Here is an 18,962-nt window from a genome sequence, read left to right as displayed (position 1 = left end):
AGACCCTGAAAATCAATCTTATTTATTGAGCATTTACAGAGCACTGTGCTGAGCTCTTGGGGAAGTCCAATAATAATAATAATAATGATGCTATTTGTTAAGCGCTTATTATGTGCCAAGCACTGTTCTAAGCACTGGGGTGGTTACAAGGTCATCAGGTTGTCCCACATGGAGCTCACAGTCTTAATCTTCATTTTACAGATGAGGTAATTGAGGCACAGAGAAGTGAAGTGGTTTGCCCAAGGTCACACAGCAGACAAGTGGCAGAGCCGGGATTAGAACCCACATCTTCTAACTCCCAAGCCCGGGCTCTTTCCACTGAGCCACGCTGATTCTCTTGCAGCAGAATTAGCAGACATGATCCCTATCCTTAGCGAGTTTAGAGTCTAGAGGGGGAGACAGACATTAATATGAATAAATGATTCATACTATTAATTTAACTGTGTAATTTACATAAGTGCTGTGGGGTTTGGGTGAATATGAAATGTCCAAAGGTCGTAGCAGCATGGCCTAGTGGATAGAGCATGGACCTGGAAATCAGGAGTGTCCAGGTTCTAATTCCAGCTCTGCCACTTGTCTCCTGTGTGACCTTGGGCAGGTAATAATAATAATAATAATAATGCTGGTATTTGTTAAGTGCTTACTATGTGCCAAGCACTGATCTAAGCACTGGGGTAGATACGAGGTAATCAGGTTGTCCCTCGTGGGGTTCATAATCTTAATCCCCATTTTACAGATGAGGTAACTGAGGCACAGAGAAGTTAAGTGGCTTGCCCAAAGTCACACAGCTGACAAGTGGTGGGTCCGGGATTAGAACCCGCAACCTCTGACTCTCAATCCTGGGCTTTTTCCAGAAAGCCACGCCGCTTCTCTAACTTCTCTGGGCCTCAATTACCTCATCTGTAAAATGGGGATTTAGACTGTGAGCCCCACGTGGGACACGACTGTATCCAACCTGATTACCTTGTATCTACCTCAGGGCTTAGTAATAATAATAAACGATAATGTTGGTATTTGTTAAGCGCTTACTATGTGCCGAACACTGTTCTAAGCGCTGGGATAGATACAGGGTGATCAGGTTGTCCCACGTGAGGCTCACAGGTAATCCCCATTTTACAGATGAGGGAACTGAGGCACAGAAAAGTTAAGTGACTTGCCCACAGTCACACAGCTGACAAGTGGCAGAGCCGGGATTCGAACCCACGAACTCTGACTCCCAAGCCCGGGCTCTTTCCACTGAGCCACGCTGCTTCTCACTGCCTGTCACACAATAAGTGCACATACTAGTACACCGCCTGTCACATAATAAGCATGTAACAAATACCATTAAGCAAGAAAAAAGGATTGAAGTGCTTATACGAAGCACTTCAGGGGTGAGATTTATCGGTTACCAGCTGTGTGCAAAACACTACGCTGTGGACTGAAGCTGTATCAGACAGGATGTGGTCAAAACAGACTCGGTCCCTGCACCGTAAGGGGCTCGGAGTCTTATCGGGGGAAGAACGACACAGGGGAGAGTAACAGTGCATTTAAAATCACAGTGAGTTACCAATTCACCAGTCCGAAGTAAGATCTCTTCTTCAAGTTTCACTCCCTCAAATACTGAATCTGCGTGACTCGTCTCCTCCCGTCTCAGGCCACAGAGAACTGTGTTTGCATTCTCCACAACCTGTCCTACCAACTGGAAACGGAACTCCCGGAGAAATATTCCCCGTACATCTACGTGCGCAACCGGGATACCCGGACGGACAACGACAAGAACGTCGGTTGCTTCGGAAGTCGCAGTAGGAAAGTGAAAGAGGTACCGGCGGGTCGCCTGTTGAAGGGGAGGGGTCCTATCGTTGATCCTTTCACACATCCACGTGGGCCAGGAAATTCCAGAGATATAGGGAGAAGAAGGTATTGATATTCTCCTGGCCTTTTAGTGTGCAAATACCGGGCCGAAGTTTTAACAGCGGTAATCTCAGAGCAAATATTAGTTATTGGCTAATGGGCGGCTCCATGAGGAATACAAAGAAACACGGGAAGCGGTGTGGGCTGGTGGAAAGAGCACGGGCCGGGGAGTCAGAGAACTTGGGGGTCCGATCCCGGCTCTGCCATTTGTCTGCCGTGTGTCCTTGGTCCAAGTCACTTAATGATAATAATAATGTTGGTATTTGTTAAGCGCCTACTATGTGCCGAGCACCGTTCTGAGCGCTGGGGTAGACACGAGGTAATTAGGTTGTCCCTCATGAGGCTCACAGTCTTCACCCCCATTTTACAGATGAGGGAACTGAGGCACCGAGAAGTGAAGAGACTTGCCCAGAGTCACACAGCTGACAGGTTGCGGAGCCGGGATTCGAACCCACGACCTCGGACTCCGAAGCCCGTGTTCTTTCCACTGAGCCACGCTGCTTCTCTGAGGCGCTTCCCTTCTCTGGGCCTCAGTTTCCTCACCTGTAAAATGGGGGTGAAATAAGGCACTTCCCTTCTCTGGGCCTCAGTTTCCTCATCTGGAAAATGGGGGTGAAATACCTGTTCACCGTCCCGCTGAGACTGGGACCTTCATCTTCCTATTGAGAGCGTGAGCCCTGTGTGGGACAGGGACTGTGTCCTACCTGATTAACCTGTGGTCTACCCAGCACTTAGAACAGTGCTTGACGCGTAGTAAGCGCTAAACGTAGATCTTTAAAGAAAGCAAAATCTGTGAAATTGGCAAGGCAGGAATTCTCCGATTGAAACCAAAGCAGTGCTCTTACAGATCCTTCTTCCGAACAGTATAGTAGACGCTATTACCTCCTGGGTAGCTGGTGCTTAACAAGTACCATATTATTATTACCGTCATCATTATTATTATTATCGAGGAACACTAGAAGCTAGGGTCCAGAGCGGTATGGCAGGCTGTCGACTCTATACGTCCGCCCAAATCCTGAGTGATAATGGGTAAAGTCCCGACATCACCATCAGGGAATCAGATACTTCCCAGGGATGGGAGTCTTGACGGGTAAGGACGGTACGATGGATGGTTTCAGGAAAATGATTATAATCATAATAACGATGTCCGTTAAGTTCTTACTTTGGCCAAGCACTGTACTAAACTCAGGGGTAGATACGATATATGTAGATCAAACACCCAAACAGTTGCTTGTTCCATTCCAAGTGGCTTTATCCCCCCACCCCCCGGGTGGTCCAGTGCATAGCCGCGGATCCAGGTGCTGAGTACGCGTGCTCTACACATCTGGGCTGCGACCGCTTCTGTCCATTTATATAATCCCTCCCCGAGATGGTCACACTAGCGCGAATCCTTCACAGCCTCCCACTGGTCGCTGGGCAGCGTGGCTCAGCGGAAAGAGCCCGGGCTTGGGAGTCAGAGGGCGTGGGTTCGAATCCCAGCTCTGCCACTCGTCAGCTGTGTGACTGTGGGCAAGTCACTTCACTGGGCCTCAGTTCCCTCATCTGGAAAATGGGGATTAACCGTGAGCCTCACGTGGGACAACCCGATGACCCTGTATCTCCCCCAGCGCTTAGAACAGTGCTCTGCACATAGTAAGCGCTTAACAAATACCAACATTATTATTATTATTATCAGTTGCTCTGCGGGCGCAGCCGTCGGAGTCCGCTTCTCCCGATGTGGGGGCCCGATGGACGGGCTCTGCCATCTTGGGGTCGCCGCCACCACGGGGCCAGGGGTCCCTGCCGCTCCGGGGAGGGTCGGGCCGAGCCGTGCCCGGCAGGAACCGGCTCTTGAGGAGGACGGCGGGAGGGCGTCAGTCCCCGGGGCCGCAGAAGCCGGGCCTCTCCGTCTGCTTCGTCTTCCCACTTTGGCTTCCACCCGCTTCCCAGTGGCAACGGGTGGTCCCCTCACACCGCCCACACCCCGGGAAAGCTGAACCTCCCCACTCCTCCCCCTCCTCGGACACACTCCCGGCTGGGAGCCCGGGCCCTGCCTGGCAGCACAGCCAGCACAACTGGGAAGGAGCATGGCCGAGTGGAAAGAGCCCGGGCCTGGGAGGCAGAGGGACTCGGGTTCTAATCTCAGCTCCGTTACGTGTCTGTTGTGTGACCCTGGGCAAGTCTCTTCACTTCTGTTGGCCTCAGTTACCTCATCTGCAAAAATGGGGGTTGAGACTGGGAGCCTCACGTGGGACTGTGTCCGATCCGATTAGTACGTATCCACCTACGTGCTTAATATAGTGCCTGGCACATAGTAAGCACTAAAGTGCCACAATTATTATTGTTATGAGAATTAATAATAATAATAATAATAATGTTGGTATTTGTTAAGCGCTTATTATGTGCCGAGCACTGTTCTAAGCGCTGGAGTAGATACAGGGTAATCAGGTTGTCCCATGTGAGGCTCACAGTTAATCCCCATTTTACAGATGAGGTAACTGAGGCCCAGAAAAGTTAAGCGACTTGCCCACGGTCACCCAGCCGACAAGTGGCAGAGCCGGGATTCGAACCCATGACCTCTGACTCCCAAGCCCGGGCTCTTTCCACTGAGCCACGCTGCTTCCTGTAAGAGAATGAACCCCATGAGGGACAGGGACTGTGTCCAACCTGATTACCTTATATCTACCCCAGCGCTTAGAGCACCGCGTGGCACATAGTAAGCGTTAACAAGTACCATAATAATAATAGTAACAATCAGCGTTATTATATAGTAATTATTATTACCTCAGGGAGATGGAGAAGCAGTGTGGTCTAGTGGAAAGAGGCTTGTGTCAGTATTTCCAGCTCCTTCTCTTAGGCTTCCCAACTTGTAGAGAGAGAAAAACGGAGCAGCAGTGTGGCCTGATGGAAAGAGCACAGGCCTGGGAGTCTGAAGACCTGGGTTCTAATCCCGGCTCCGCCACTTATCTGCTGTGTGACCTTCGTCCTCGGTTTCCCTATCTGTAAAATAGGGATTAAATCCTACTCCTTCCTACCTAGACTGTGAGCCCTCTGTGGAACAGGGACTCTGTCCAACCTGACTGTCTACAGAACAATCCTTAGAAGAGTGCTTGGCTCATAGTAAGCGCTAAACAAATACCGTAATAATAATAATAGTAGTTGTTGTTATTATCCTAAAGATGGCCCCCATGGTCCTCAACATGGGGCAGGTGTCCCCCAGGACTGGATGACAGTAGAGGTCTAGAGAGCACTGTAAAGGACGTGACTGGGAATTCCTTCTTTACAGGAGTTAGTTCTAAGAGCTGTCGCAAACAAGTGGCATTTGGACTCGCATGAAAGAACTAAAACACCCGGCGTAGTGGGGAAGCAACTCGGCCTAGTGGACAGACCATGGGCCTGGGAGTCAGAAGGTCATGGGTTCTGATCCCGCTTGTCAGCTTAGGAAAGTCACTTTACTTCTCTGGTCGTCAGTTACCGCATCTGGAAAATGGGGACTAAGACGGTGAGCCCCATGCGGGACAGGGACTGTGTCCAACCTGATTAGCTTGTATCCACCCCTGGCATGTAGTAAGTGCTTAACAAATTCCACTATTATTATTATTATTATTATTATTATTATTATTATTAAAACATTCCAAGTGTGCTGGGTTGAATAAAAGTAAACCCCACAGTGTATTTAAAGGGAAATTTAACCTGGTTTAATATTCACCCAAACATTATATAACCACCACTTGTGTGCTAAGTGATCTTGAACTTTTTACTTCACCTCCCTGTGCCCCACTTTCATCATAAAATGGATGTAAAATATGGGACAGGAACTGTGTCCAACTTGATTGCCATTCATTCACTCAACCTTATTTATTGAGCTTTGGGTGCAAAGCACTGTATTAAGCACTTGAGAGAGCACACTGTAACAACAGACACCCTCCACCCACAATGAGCTCACAGTCTAGAGGGGGATACAGACATGAATATATATATAAATAAATTGATGAATATCAGTCAATTGTATTTTTTGAGCGCTTGCTGCGTGAAGAAGAACACTGTTCTAAGCGCCTCGAGAGTTCAATATAATAGTGTTGGTATTTGCTAAGCGCTTACTATGTGCAGAGGACTGTTCTAAGCGCTGGGGTAGATACAGGGTAATCAGGATGTCCCACATGAGGCTCACAGTTAATCCCCATTTGACAGATGAGGTAACTGAGGCACAGAGAAATTAAGTGATTTGCTCAGTCACACAGCTGACAGATGGCAGGGCAGGGATTCGAACCCATGACCTCTGACTCCCAAGCCCGGGCTCTTTCCACTGAGCCACGCTGCTTCTCTATGACAGAGTTCATTCAGTCGCATTTATTGAGCGCTTACTATGCAGAGCACTGTACTGAGCACTTGAAATGTACAGTTCGGCAACAGATAGAGACAATCCCTGCCCAACAACGGGCTCGCAGACGTGTCCCCTGCCCACATGTAGCTTACAGTCCAGAGGAATGTATTCTCTTGTATCTACCCCAGTGCTTAGCCCGTGGTGACTCTTTAAACGACAAAAATCCCCATTACCAAGATGAAGCCGGTTTCCCGTTGTTCACGGCGTGGATCGTTCTGATGGGGAACTGCACAGACGGTTAAGGTTCTTCATTAACTTGGAAAATCTCATCCGTTTCCACGTGCAGCAGTACGAGGATATGCCCCTGCCGGACGAAAAGAGCAATCCCAAAGGCGTGGAATGGCTGTGGCACTCCATCGTGCTGAGGATGTATCTCTCCTTAATCGCCAAAAGTTCAAGAAGCTACACGCAGGAAGCGTCTCTGGGAGCCCTGCAGAACCTCTCGGCGGGGTGTGGACCGGTGAGTCAGTGAATTTTTATTCCTGTCGACGTCTATCACCCCCTCTAGACTGGGAGCCGGTCATGGGCAGGGAACGTGTCTCCTAGTTCTAATCCCCGCCCCGCCGCCTGTCTGCTCTGTGACCTTGGGGCAAGTCACTTCGCTTCTCCGGGGCTCGGTGACCTCATCTGGAAAATGAGGAATGAGACTGAGCCCAACCCGATCTGCTGGTAGCCCCCCCCCCAGCGCTTAGTATAGTGCCGGGAACAGAGTAAACGCTTAACAAATACCATCATTATTATTATTTACCCTGTTTATTTTGTTTAATGAGATGTACATCACCCCGATTCTATTTATTTGCCATTGTTTTAATGAGATGTTCTTCCCCTTGACTCTATTTATTGCCATTGTTCTCGTCTGTCCGTCTCCCCCGATTAGACTGTGCGCCCATCAAAGGGCGGGGACTGTCTCTATCTGTTGCCGATTTGTACGTTCCAAGCGCTCAGTACAGTGCTCTGCACATAGTAAGCGCTCAATAAATACTATTGAATGAATGCATGAATTATTTTTATTATCACTAATTCTCTTGTATTAATAATAATGATGGTATTTGTTAAACACTTACTACGTGCCAATCACTGTTCTAATAATAATAATAATGGTATTTGTTTAGCGCTTACTATGTGCCAAGCACTATTCTAAGCAGAGGGGGCATACAATAATAATAGTTTAACCGGAGTGAAGAGCAGCTGTTCCCAGTGGGGTGGAGGAATCATGGTGGGGCAAGGTACCACATCCCCCCACCCCTCCGGCAACCTGGGTCCATGTCGGTGGTTCATCCACTGACACCCCCAGAGCCTTGGAGGGGGAGTCCCTGCCGTTAGAGCCAAATGAGGAATATTCAAACCCGTTTCAGCTAGCTTCACCCCAAGAGCCAGCACCTCAGGAGCCCAACCGCCACAAGTGTCTCATTCGTTCATTCGTATTTATTGAGCGCTTACTGGGTGCAAAGCTCTGTCTCCTGGGTGGAAGTTTGGGCCCCCTGAGTCTAGAGAGTCCAACCAAATCCACCCTGCCTTGCCCTGGCACCATAGAAGGCACTGCGGGTGATTTCTGGTAGTCGGACTTCTATATATGACGTCGATGGTGACAGTAATAATAATGGCATTTGTTAAACACTCACTCCGGGCCAGGCACTGACAAGAGAGAGAGGCTATAAAATGGGCTAATCCTGGCTTGGGTGGAAGAAACAGCAGAATATTTGTAGAAACAGCAGAATATTTCATCAGCAAATAAGATCAAAGTGCTCTCCCTTAAATAATCCACAGTCATACTCGGCACATTAAAGAAATTAATGACTCAGTAGTCATTTTTGAGCAGTTGGTCAATTGTATTTATTGAGCACTCGCTGTACTAAGCGCTCGGGAGAGTACACTGTAAGAATAAACAGACATATTCCCTGCCCACAACGAGCTTAAAAGTCGAGAGAGGGAGACAGACACTAAAATAAGTAATTACATTACAGTTATGTACAGAAGGGCTGTGGAGCTGGGGGCAGGGGATGAATAAAGGGAGGAAGTCAGGGTGACGCAGAAGAGAGTGGAGGAAGAGGAAAGAAGGGTTTAGTCAGGAAAGGCCTCTTGGAGGAGACGGGCCTTCAGTGAGGCGTTGAAGAGCGGGTAGAGAAATTGTCGGATGTGAGGAGGGAGGGTGGGCCAGAGGCAGGAAGTGGGCAAGAGGTCGGTCGCGAGAGAGAGGAGATCGAGGTACAGTGAGAAGGTCGGCGTCCCGACGCTGCCCCTTGTCAGCTGTGTGACTGTGGGCAAGTCACTTCACTTCTCTGTGCCTCAGTTCCCTCATCTGTAAAATGGGGATGAAGACTGTGAGCCTCACGTGAGACAACCTCATTCCCCCGTATCAACCCCAGCGCTTAGAACAGTGCTCGGCATGTAGTAAGCGCTTAACAAATACCAACATCATTATTATTATTATTATTATTATTATTAGAGGAGTGAGGTGCGCGGGCTGGGTTGTAGTAGGAGAAGAGTGAGATGAGGTAGGAGGGCGCAAGGAGATGGAGTGCTCATTTGGGAGCAGAAACATGGAGCACTGAAGCATGAAACACTGGACAGTAGTTCTTTGGGATTCTCAGATTTCTCTGCGGTTTTGCCGGAGTCATCCACAAGGCTACAACCGCAGCAGGCCCCGTCCCCGCTCCCAGCCCCATCCGTCGCCCTCTCTTTGGTTGCCTCAGTAACGGTAATAATAATAACTGTGGTATTTGTTAAGCGCTTATTGTGTGTCGGACACTGTTCTAAGAGCTGGGGTGGATACAAGCAAATCGGGTGGGACACGATCGCTGTCCCACATGAGCTCCTGGTCTCAATCCCCGTTTTCTAGTTGAGATAACTGAGGCCCAGAGAAGTCAAGTGACTTGCCCAGGGTCACACGGCAGACAAGTGGCGGAGCCGGAATTAGAAACCACGACCTTCTGACTCCCAGGCCCATGCTCTTCCACTATACCATGCTTCTTCTAGTATAGTGCCTGGCACGTAGTAAGCGCTTAACAAATACCATTATTATCATTATTATTATTGCTATTATTATCAACACAGCCCGGCCTCTTCAGTGGCTGACCGGACACATCCCTGACCAGTCCCCGGCTTTCCCTGGCCAATGATTGTATCAACGTTCTAGTTCAGCGGCCGCGGGGCGGAGATGATAGCAGTCAATCAGTGGTATCTATTGAGTGCTTACTCTGTGCAGAGCACTATACTAGATGCCCGGGAGAGTACACTAAAACAGATTTGGTAGATTGGAACGTTCCCGGCTCAGAACGAGCTTTCCGTCTAGAGATACGATATTAGCAGTTTAACCTTCCCGGGAATGGCTGTATTGAGCATTTGAGAGAGGGCAGGAAGAGTTAGTAGACACGATATTTGCCCTCAAGCAGCTAGCAGACCGGTGGGAAAGGATAGTGGGAAATAATTCAGAGGAAGGAGATAAAAGAAGTTTATATCATATATACGTCACTGTGTTATATATATGTATATATGTGTGTATATATAATAATAATAATGGCATTTGTTAATCACTTACTATGTGCCAAGCAGTGTTCTAAGCTCAGGGGGCGTTACAAGGTAATCAGGTTGTCCCTCATGGGGCTCACAGTTTTAATCCCCATTTTCCAGATGAGGTAACTAAATCCCAGAGAAGTGAAGTGACTTGCCCAGGGTCACACAGCTGACAAGTGGTGGAGCCAGGATTAGAACCCATGACCTCTGACTCCCAAGCCCGTGCTCTTTCCACTGATCCACGCTTCTTCTCTCTCTATATATCATTGTGTCATATTAAGTATTTCATGTTTCTGCTCAAAAATGAGCACTCAATCCCCTTGCCCCCTCCTACCTCACCTCCCTCTTCTACTACAACCCAGCCCGTGCACTTCACTCCTCTAACGCCAACCGTACATAGCCGCTTTACATACTTTATTTAAGCACTAATATATATAGAGAAGCAGCGTGGCTCAGTGGAAAGAGCACGGGCTTTGGAGTCAGAGGTCATGGGTTCGAATCCCGGCTCGGCCACTTGTCAGCTGTGTGACTTTGGGCAAGTCACTTAACTTCTCGGTGCCTCAGTTACCTCATCTGTAAAATGGGGATTGAGACTGTGAGCCCCACGTGGGACAACCTGATTCCCCTGTGTCTACCCCAGCGCTTAGAACAGTGCTCGGCACAGAGTAAGCGCTTAACAAATACCAACATTATTATTATTAACATATACATATATATTTCTGCAAATGGTGCAGAAGGGCTAAAATGAAAGTTGGTGTGAGGGAGAGTAATGGGACTTTTCTTCGTCCTGGAGAAGATATGATCTTTCTTCAACCTCTTTCCCACTTCAAAACCTTGTCGAAGGCTCATCTCCTCCAAGAGGCCTTCCCCGACTGAGCCCTCCTCTCGTCTTCTCCCACTCCCTTCTGCCTTGCCCTGACTTGCTCCCTTCATCCGTCCTCCCTCCCAGCCCCACAGCACATGTCTATATCTGTAATTTATTTATTCATCGATTTGCTTATGTATATTAATGTCTGTCACCCCCTCTTGACTGTGAGCTCGTTGTGGGCAGGGAATGTGTCTGCTTGTTGTGGTATTGTACTCTCCCAAGCGCTTAGTATCGTGCTCTGCACACAGTTAGTGCTCAGTAAATTCGACTGAATGAATGAATGAATGAATAAACTGCAAAATGGGGATTTAAATACTTGTTCTCCCTCCTACTTAGGCAGAGAGTCCCTTGCGGGACAGGGACTGTGTCTGACCTAATTAATATGTACCTGCCCCAGTGTTTAGTTCAGTGTTTGACATATAGTAAGCACTTAAAAAATACCCTAAGGAAACACTTTGAATCAATCAATCAGTATTTATTGACCCCTCACTGGGTGCAGATCAATGTTTCTGTCTCCCCCTCCAGCCTGGACGCCCTGTCTGGGCAAGGACCGTGCCTACCAACTCTACTGCCCTGTAGTTCTCATGTGTTCAGCACAGTGTTCTGCACACAGTAAACACTCAATAAAGGCCACTGCTTGAAAGTACAAGACGGAAGAGAGAAGAGAAGAGCCGTGGTCTGTAGGATTCGAAGGGGGAGGGAGTTCCGGACCAGGGGAAGGCCAAGAGCAAGAGGTCTGAGGTGGGAGAGACAAGAACAAGTCCCAGTGAGTGAGGTAACTTGAGACGAACCAAGAGGGTGAGATGGACGGCTTAGCGGTTAGAGCACGGGCCCGAGAGTCAGAAAGTAATGGGTTCTAATCCCGGCTCCACCGCTCGTCTGCTGGGTGACGTTGGGCCAGTCACTTGGCTTCTCTGTGCCTCAGTTCCCTCATCTGGGACTGAGACGGTGAGCCCCACGTGGAACAGGGACCCCATCCAACCTGATCGACTTGGATCTACTCCAGCGCTTAGAACAGTGCTTGGCACGTAGTAAGCGCTTAACGAATACGTCATAATTATTATGGACTGGAGTGGGAGAAGCTGGCTGAGGGCGGGCCCACTTCAGCCCTCTCAGCCAAAGCGCAGTCCGCTCCTCCGAATCTTTAGAAGACGATGCCTTTCTGTATCATTCAGCTGCCATCTGCTGTGGCCCAGAATATCGTCCAGAAGGAAAACGGCCTTCAGCACGCCCGAAAAATGCTGCACGTGAGCGACCTGACCGTGAAGAAGACGGCAGTCTCGTTGCTGAGGAATTTGTCGCGTCACCTGACTTTGCAGAATGCCATCGGTGAGTTTCCCGTGAAAACTGTGAACGTCGGTGTCCGGGGATGCTGGTGGAGTATAGTAGCACTTCCTGTCTCTTGCTTCTTTTACCTCGGGTCCCCTGAGGAGGGTATCCGTCAGATGGTATAAAAATAAGAGTTTCGTTTGGGCTGCCATTGATTCATGAGTGTCACATTGGGAAGTTCTGTGGCTTAATGGGTAAAGGACCTGCCTGGGAGCCAGGGGACCTGGGTTCTAATCCTCATCCGCCACTTGCCTGCTCTGTCACCTGGGGCAAGTCACGTCACTTCTCTGTGCCTCAGTTACCTCGTCGGTAAAATGGGGAATAAGACTGTGAGCCCCATGCAGGACAGAGACTGGGACCAGTTAGGTTTCCTTGTATCCACCCCAACGCTTAGTACAGTGCCTGGCACAGAGTAAACGCTTAACATATACCACCATTATCATTATCATTGTTATTATTCTCTGTACCTCACTTAACTCATCTGTCCGATGGAGATCAAATCCTTCTCCCTCCAACTTCGACCGCGAGCTCCATGTGGGACAGAGACTGTGTCCAACCTGATTATCTTGTATCTATTTACCTCAGTGTTTAGTACAGTGCCTGACACATAATAAACTTTAACAAGTACCATTAAAAAAACCGCATGCCCACTCAGGCACTCTGAATTACATAGCTGACTGAATAATGGGGAGTGTTTTATTCAATTCATTCAGTCGTATTTATGGAGCGCTAACCGTAGACAGAGCTCCGTACTGAAAAGCAGCGTGGTTCACTGGCTAGAGCAAGGGCCTGGGAGTCATTAGGACCTGGGTTCTAATTCTGACTCTGCCACATGTCTCCTGTGTGATCTTGGGCAAGCTGGATTTTGCTTGAGAAGCAGCATGGCTTAGTGGAAAGAACCCGGGCTTGGGAGTCAGAGGTTTCTGCCACATGTCTGCTTTGTGACCTTGGACAAGTCACTTGACTTCTCTGTGCCTCAGTTCCCTCGTCTGTAAAATGGGGATGAAGACTGTGAACCCCACGTGGGACAACCTGATTACCTTGTGTCTACCCCAGCGCTTAGAATAGTGCTTGGCACATAGTAAGCACTTAACAAATACTGTTATTATTATTATTATTACTTCACTTCTCTGGGCTTCAGTTCCCTCATCTGTAAAACGGGGGTTAAGACTATGAGCCCCATGGGGAACAGGGCCCGTTTCCAACCTGATTAACTTGTATCTACTCCAGGGCGTAGAACAGGGCTTGACACATAGTAAGCGCTTAACAAATACCATCATCATCGTTATTATTATTACTATATGCTGGGGAGACTACAATATAACAATAAGCAGACACATTTCCTGCCCACACCGAGCTTACAGTCTAGAGAGTTTCCACCCTCCTCCTGGTCCTCCTCTCCCCACTCCTTCCCCAATGGGCCATGGCTAACAGCCCCCCGTTAAGTCAGCTGGGGCCTCAGTTTACAGACATTCCTATGGGTGCAGTCTCAGGGACTCTCCAATCTAATCACCTTATCTGTGCCCCAACGCTTAGTACAGTGCTTGCCTGGCACATAGTAAGCACTTAACAAGTACCATACAAGGTAGCCCTCATCCAGTCCAGCCTCTCAAATAATAATAATTGTGGTATTTGTTAAGTGCTCTGCACATAGTAAGCGCTTAACAAATACCAACATTAATATTATTATTATTAAGTGCTTACAGAGTTCCAGGGAAGCATTGAATTAAGTGCTGGGGTAGGTACAAGATAATCCTCATTTTACAGATGAGGTCACTGAGGCCCAGAGAAGTGAGGTGACTTGCCCAAGGTCACACAGCAGGCAAGTGGCAGAGCCAGGATTAGAGCCCATGACCTTCTGATTCCCAGGCCCGGGCTCTAGGGACTATGCCAAGCTGCATCCCCATTTTGCAGATGAGGGAACTGAGGCCCAGAGAAGAGGCCAAGTACACACAGGAGACAAGTGGCAGTGGCACGATTAGAACCCAGATCCTCTGACTTCCAGGCCCGGACTAGGCCATGCTGTCTCTCAACCCTAACATACTGAATTAGCGTGGCTTAGTGGAAAGAACTCGGGCTTGGGAGTCAGAGGGCGAGGGTTCTAATCCCGGCTCCGCCACTCGTCTGCTGTGTGACCTTGGGCAAGTCACTTAAATAAATAAAAAAAATATTGGTATTTGTTAAGCGCTTACTATGTGCAAAGCACTGTTCTAAGCGCTGGGGGATACAAGGGAATCAGGTTGTCCCACGTGGGGCTCACAGTTTTAATCCCCATTTTACAGATGAGGTAACTGAGGCACAGAGAAGTTAAGTGACTTGCCCAAAGTCACACAGCTGGCAAGTGGCGGAGCCGGGATTCGAACCCTCTGTGCCTCAGTTACCTCATCTGCAAAAATGGGGATTAAAAAATGTGAGCCCCACGTGGGACGACCTGATTATCCTGTATCTACCCCAGTGTTTAGAACAGTGCTCGGCACATAATGGGTGCTTAACAAACACCATAATTATTATTAATTAGGAGAAAAAGTCCAGGATTCAAATCCCTCTCTTCAGGGATGGATTTGTCCGTGCACCATCCATGTGTTAAAATGAAAACATATTCTCCCTCACATGACCACACCGCTCCTGGAGTGAGCACACTTCGGAAGAGTCTCGGTCGTGCCAGCAATCTCCTGCACTGGTTACTGGATTACCGTGTGGTTTATTGTCATTATCGTCATCATTATTACTATTATCATATGTGTCAAATACTGTTCTAAGCAATGAGGCTAGATACAAGTTAATGGGGTTGGATACAGTCCCTGTCCCGCAGGGGGGGTCGCGGTCTAAGTGAGGTTATATGGTGCAAATTGCCAAAAGCGGAATACACAGCTTTTATTTCTAAACAACAATCGTTAATTAATATTGCTAGCTAGAAGCAGCGTGGCCTAGCGGGAAAAGCCCAGGCCTGAGAGTCGGGAGACCCCTATTTTAATCCCAGCTCTGCCACCTGCCTGCTGGGTGACCTTGGGCAAGTCACTTAATCGCTCTGTGCCTCGGTCTCCTCATCCGTAAAATTAAGATAAAATGCCTGTTCTCTCTCCCCCCTTGACTGTGAGTCCCAGGTGAGACAAGGATATTGTCTGATCTGATTATCTTGTATCCAGTCCATCATTTAGCACAGCCGTCGGCGTGTGCTTAATAACCAGCGTGGCTCAGTGGAAAGAGCACGGGCTTTGGAGTCAGAGTTCATGGGTTCGAATCCCGGCTCGGCCATTTGTCTGCTGTGTGACTTTGGGCAAGTCCCTTAACTTCTCTGTGCCTCAGTTCCCTCATCTGTAAAATGGGGATTAAGACTGTGAGCCCCACGTGGGACCACCTGATTCCCCTGTGTCTACCCCAGCGCTTAGAACAGTGCTTGGCACATAGTAAGCGCTTAACAAATACAAATACCAACATTATTAATAAATACCATCGGTGTCATTCTCGGTAAGCACTTGATAAATACGATTGAATATAAAAACAGTCAGGGACGATGCCTTCTATCATGGTGTCACTCCAGGGATGGGATAGACAGAGGTGGGTAGTTACACAGGATGATCAAAATCCTCAACTGACTAGTCTAATGAACGTGAACGAATCAAAAAAAAAGCCTTTTAAATTCTGGGAAATCTGTGAATATGGAAGAAATCTCACTGCAGGCAGCTCTCAGTGTTATTAAAATGTCTTCTCCCACTGGTCAGCTGTGTGACCGTGGGCAAGTCACTTCACTTCTCTGTGCCTCAGTTCCCTCATCTGTAAAATGGGGATGAAGACTTTGAGCCCCACGTGGGACAACCTGATTACCCTGTGTCTACCCCAGCGCTTAGAGCAGTGCTTGGCACATAGTAAGCGCTTAACAAATACCAACATTATGATTATTATTAGTATTCTCCGTTCTCCTTTGTGGATTTGTGTGGTGCACATCGGTACAGATGTATTGCCCTCGGGTGGTGGGGGGGGGGGTCTTTCATTTTTCATTCTAAAATGTCTACCTCCCCCTGAGAACATAGTAAAAATAATCAGTTATCATATACCTCCCAAGGAAAAATCTTAACCATATTGCCTTTTACAGTCTCCTTCATCCATAGCTAAATCCTTGTCTGTTATATGCCCTTTAAAATATGCACATAGGTTTGTTCTCCTTTTTAATAAGCACTTAAGCACATGACTAATTGAGATACCTTCCCAACGCTGTAGGCACTGGATAGAACCTACTCAAAACCACTTCCATGGCTAAAAATAATTCTGATATTCGTTAAGTGCTCACTCTGTGCCAGGCACCGTACTGAGAGCTGGGATGGATACGAACAAATCGGGTTGGACCCAGTCCCTGTCCCACCTGGGGCTCCCAGTCTCAGTCCCCATTTTCCAGGTAAGATAACGGAGGCCCAGAGAAGTGAAATGTCTTGCCCAGAGTCACCCAGCAGAAAAGCTGATGAGCCTGGACTAGAACTCAGGTCCTTCTGACTCCCAGGTCTGCGTTCTGTCCACTAGGGAGAAGGGAAGCATTATTCATTCATTCATTCATTCAATAGTATTTATTGAGCGCTTACTATATGCAGAGCACTGTACTAAGCGCTTGGAATGTACAAATCGATAACAGATAGAGACGGTCCCTGCCCTTTGACGGGCTTACGGTCTAATCTGAGAAGCAGCGTGGCTCAGTGGAAAGAGCACGGGCTTTGGAGTCAGGGCTCATGAGTTCGAATCCCAGCTCTGCCACTTGTCGGCTGTGTGACTGTGGGCAAGTCACTTAACTTCTCTGTGCCTCAGTTCCCTCTTCTGTAAAATGGGGATTAAGACTGTGAGCCCCACGTGGGACAACCCGATTCCCCTGTGTCTACCCCAGCGCTTAGAACAGTGCTCGGCACATAGTAAGCGCTTAATAAATACCAACATTATTATTATTATTAATCGGGGGAGACGGGCAGACGAGAACAATGGCAATAAATAGAATGAGTAATTATGGCCTAGTGGAGTCAGAGGTGGTGGGTTCTAATCCCGGCCTGTCACTTCTGGGCTGTGTGACCTTGGGCAAGTGACTTCTCTTCAGTGTGCCTCAGTGACCTCATCAGTAAAATGGGGATTGAGACAGTGAGCCCTATATGGGACAGGGACTTTGTCCAACCCGATTGCCTCGTATCTACCCCAGCGCTTAGTACGGCGCTGGGCACGTACCAAGCGCTTAACAGATGCCATCATTAGGCCACGCTGCTTCTCAAGGCTAAGGCTCTGTGAAAGCATTCGGTCTGAAAGGAGAGGATATCACGGAGGGGAGGCAGGCTCCAACTTGCCAGCCCAACCGTAGAGTAACCCCCCGGGAGTCTTTCTGAACCAGGCCTGATTTCGTGAGAGAAAGCTGTGGGGATTTTAGTCCAGGACCCAGAAGCTCTCGTTTCCAGCCAGCTGCAGCCTCCCTCCCAACCCAACGTTCCCACCTTGCAGAAAGCGAGCTGCCCTCTGTCCGACAGACAGGCGTTGACGGTCGGCACTGTGGCCGTCGATATTTTATACCGCGAACTCAAGCCAGTCTGCGGCCAGCTGCTGAACCGGACAAACCCGCCGAGCTTTCCCTGTTGTCGAGACTCTCTGTCCACCTCGGACACCCTCTTTTCCTGCCAGGCAGCAGGGACGACTCTCTACCAGCGTCCAAGTTCTCCAGACTTTTGTCTGCTTTTCAGCTATTTAGTGGGAGGCAGCTTCCCCCATCTCGCAGGTATCCTGAATTATCTAGTCAGGATCCCCTTGGGCAACTGGTAAGGAAAGAAGTTTTCCACCTCCGCGAGCCTCGAATAAATCATATAATTAGGCACCCATCCAGGTGCCGGCTGCGTAAGCCTAAGAAATATCGACAGCGAGAATCCTCACCTCCCACCTCCCTCCCATCAGCTTGGAGATGATGAGAGGAGTTTCCTTCGTTCTTTTCCTTTCCCTTCGTTCTTTTCCTTTCCCTCTCATTTGGCAAACAGAGGCTCAGGAGAATGAGGCTTTCCCGTGGCTTGTTTGTCTCAGTGGCGGTTTAGGATAATAATAATAATTATTATGGTATTTGTTAAGCGCTTAGTATGTGTCAAGCACTGTTCTAAGCGCTGGAGTAGATACAAGCTAATCAGGTTGGACACAGTCCCTGTCCCCCAAAGGGCTCTCAGTCAATCCCCATGTTGTAAATGAGGTCACTGAGGCCCAGAGGAGTTACGTGACTTGACCTAGGTCACACAACAGACATGAGGCGGAGCCGGGATTAGAACCCAGGTCCCAGTGACTCCCAGGCCCGTGCTCTGTCCACTAGGCCTATGCAAATACTGAATGCTGAAACTCTAAGCTCCCTCTAGAATGTAAGCTCATTCTGGGCAGGGAATGTGTCTTGTTATATTGTTATATCATACACTCCCAAGCGCTTAGTACAGTACTCTGCACACAGAAGCACTCAATAAATACGACTGATTGTACATTTTTTGGTAAATGTGGCCTTAATTGGTATAAACACCGTCTCCTGGAAGCATCATGGCTTAGGGGAAAAGGCCTAGGCTTGGGAGTCAGAGGCCATGGATTCTAATCCCGGCTTTGCCACTTGTCAGCTTTGTGACTTCGGGCAAATCACTTCACTTCTCTAGGCCTCAGTTATCTCATCTGTAAAATGGGGATTAAGACTGTGAGCCCCATGTGGGATAACCCGATTACCTTGTATCTACCCCAGCACTTAGAACAGTGCTTGGCACATAGTAAGCGCTTAACAAATGCCATCATCATTATTATTAATCCCTAGATTTAGCTTTTCATCGTTTCTTTGACGTCTGTGTTCCTCTCTTTGCTTCTCTTTCATATATTTTCAGAACAGGGTTTGGCAAGTAGTAAGCACTTAACAAATACCATCATCATCATTATCATTATTAATCCTTAGATTTAGCTTTTCGTCATTTCTTCGACGTCCGTGCTCCTCTCTCTGCTTCTCTTCGCTACGTTTTCAGCGTGCAG

General features: G+C 48.4%; 1 protein-coding gene across 1 annotated transcript in view; it reads left to right on the top strand.

Annotated features, from left to right (window-relative positions):
- Positions 1–18,962, top strand: part of PKP2 (plakophilin 2) — a 107,023-nt gene that overhangs the window by 74,218 nt on the left and 13,843 nt on the right. The window contains exons 8-10 of the mRNA XM_029047219.2: positions 1,637–1,801; positions 6,543–6,716; positions 11,813–11,966. Coding sequence (XP_028903052.1) covers positions 1,637–1,801; positions 6,543–6,716; positions 11,813–11,966 — 493 coding nt within the window. The remainder of the gene's footprint in view (positions 1–1,636; positions 1,802–6,542; positions 6,717–11,812; positions 11,967–18,962) is intronic.

The sequence above is a fragment of the Ornithorhynchus anatinus genome, chromosome 2 (assembly GCF_004115215.2).
Source record: "Ornithorhynchus anatinus isolate Pmale09 chromosome 2, mOrnAna1.pri.v4, whole genome shotgun sequence".
In the NCBI taxonomy this organism is placed as follows: Eukaryota; Metazoa; Chordata; class Mammalia; order Monotremata; family Ornithorhynchidae; genus Ornithorhynchus; species Ornithorhynchus anatinus.
The sequence above is the reverse complement of the archived record's forward strand: the minus strand, read 5'-3'. Positions and strand labels throughout refer to the sequence as shown.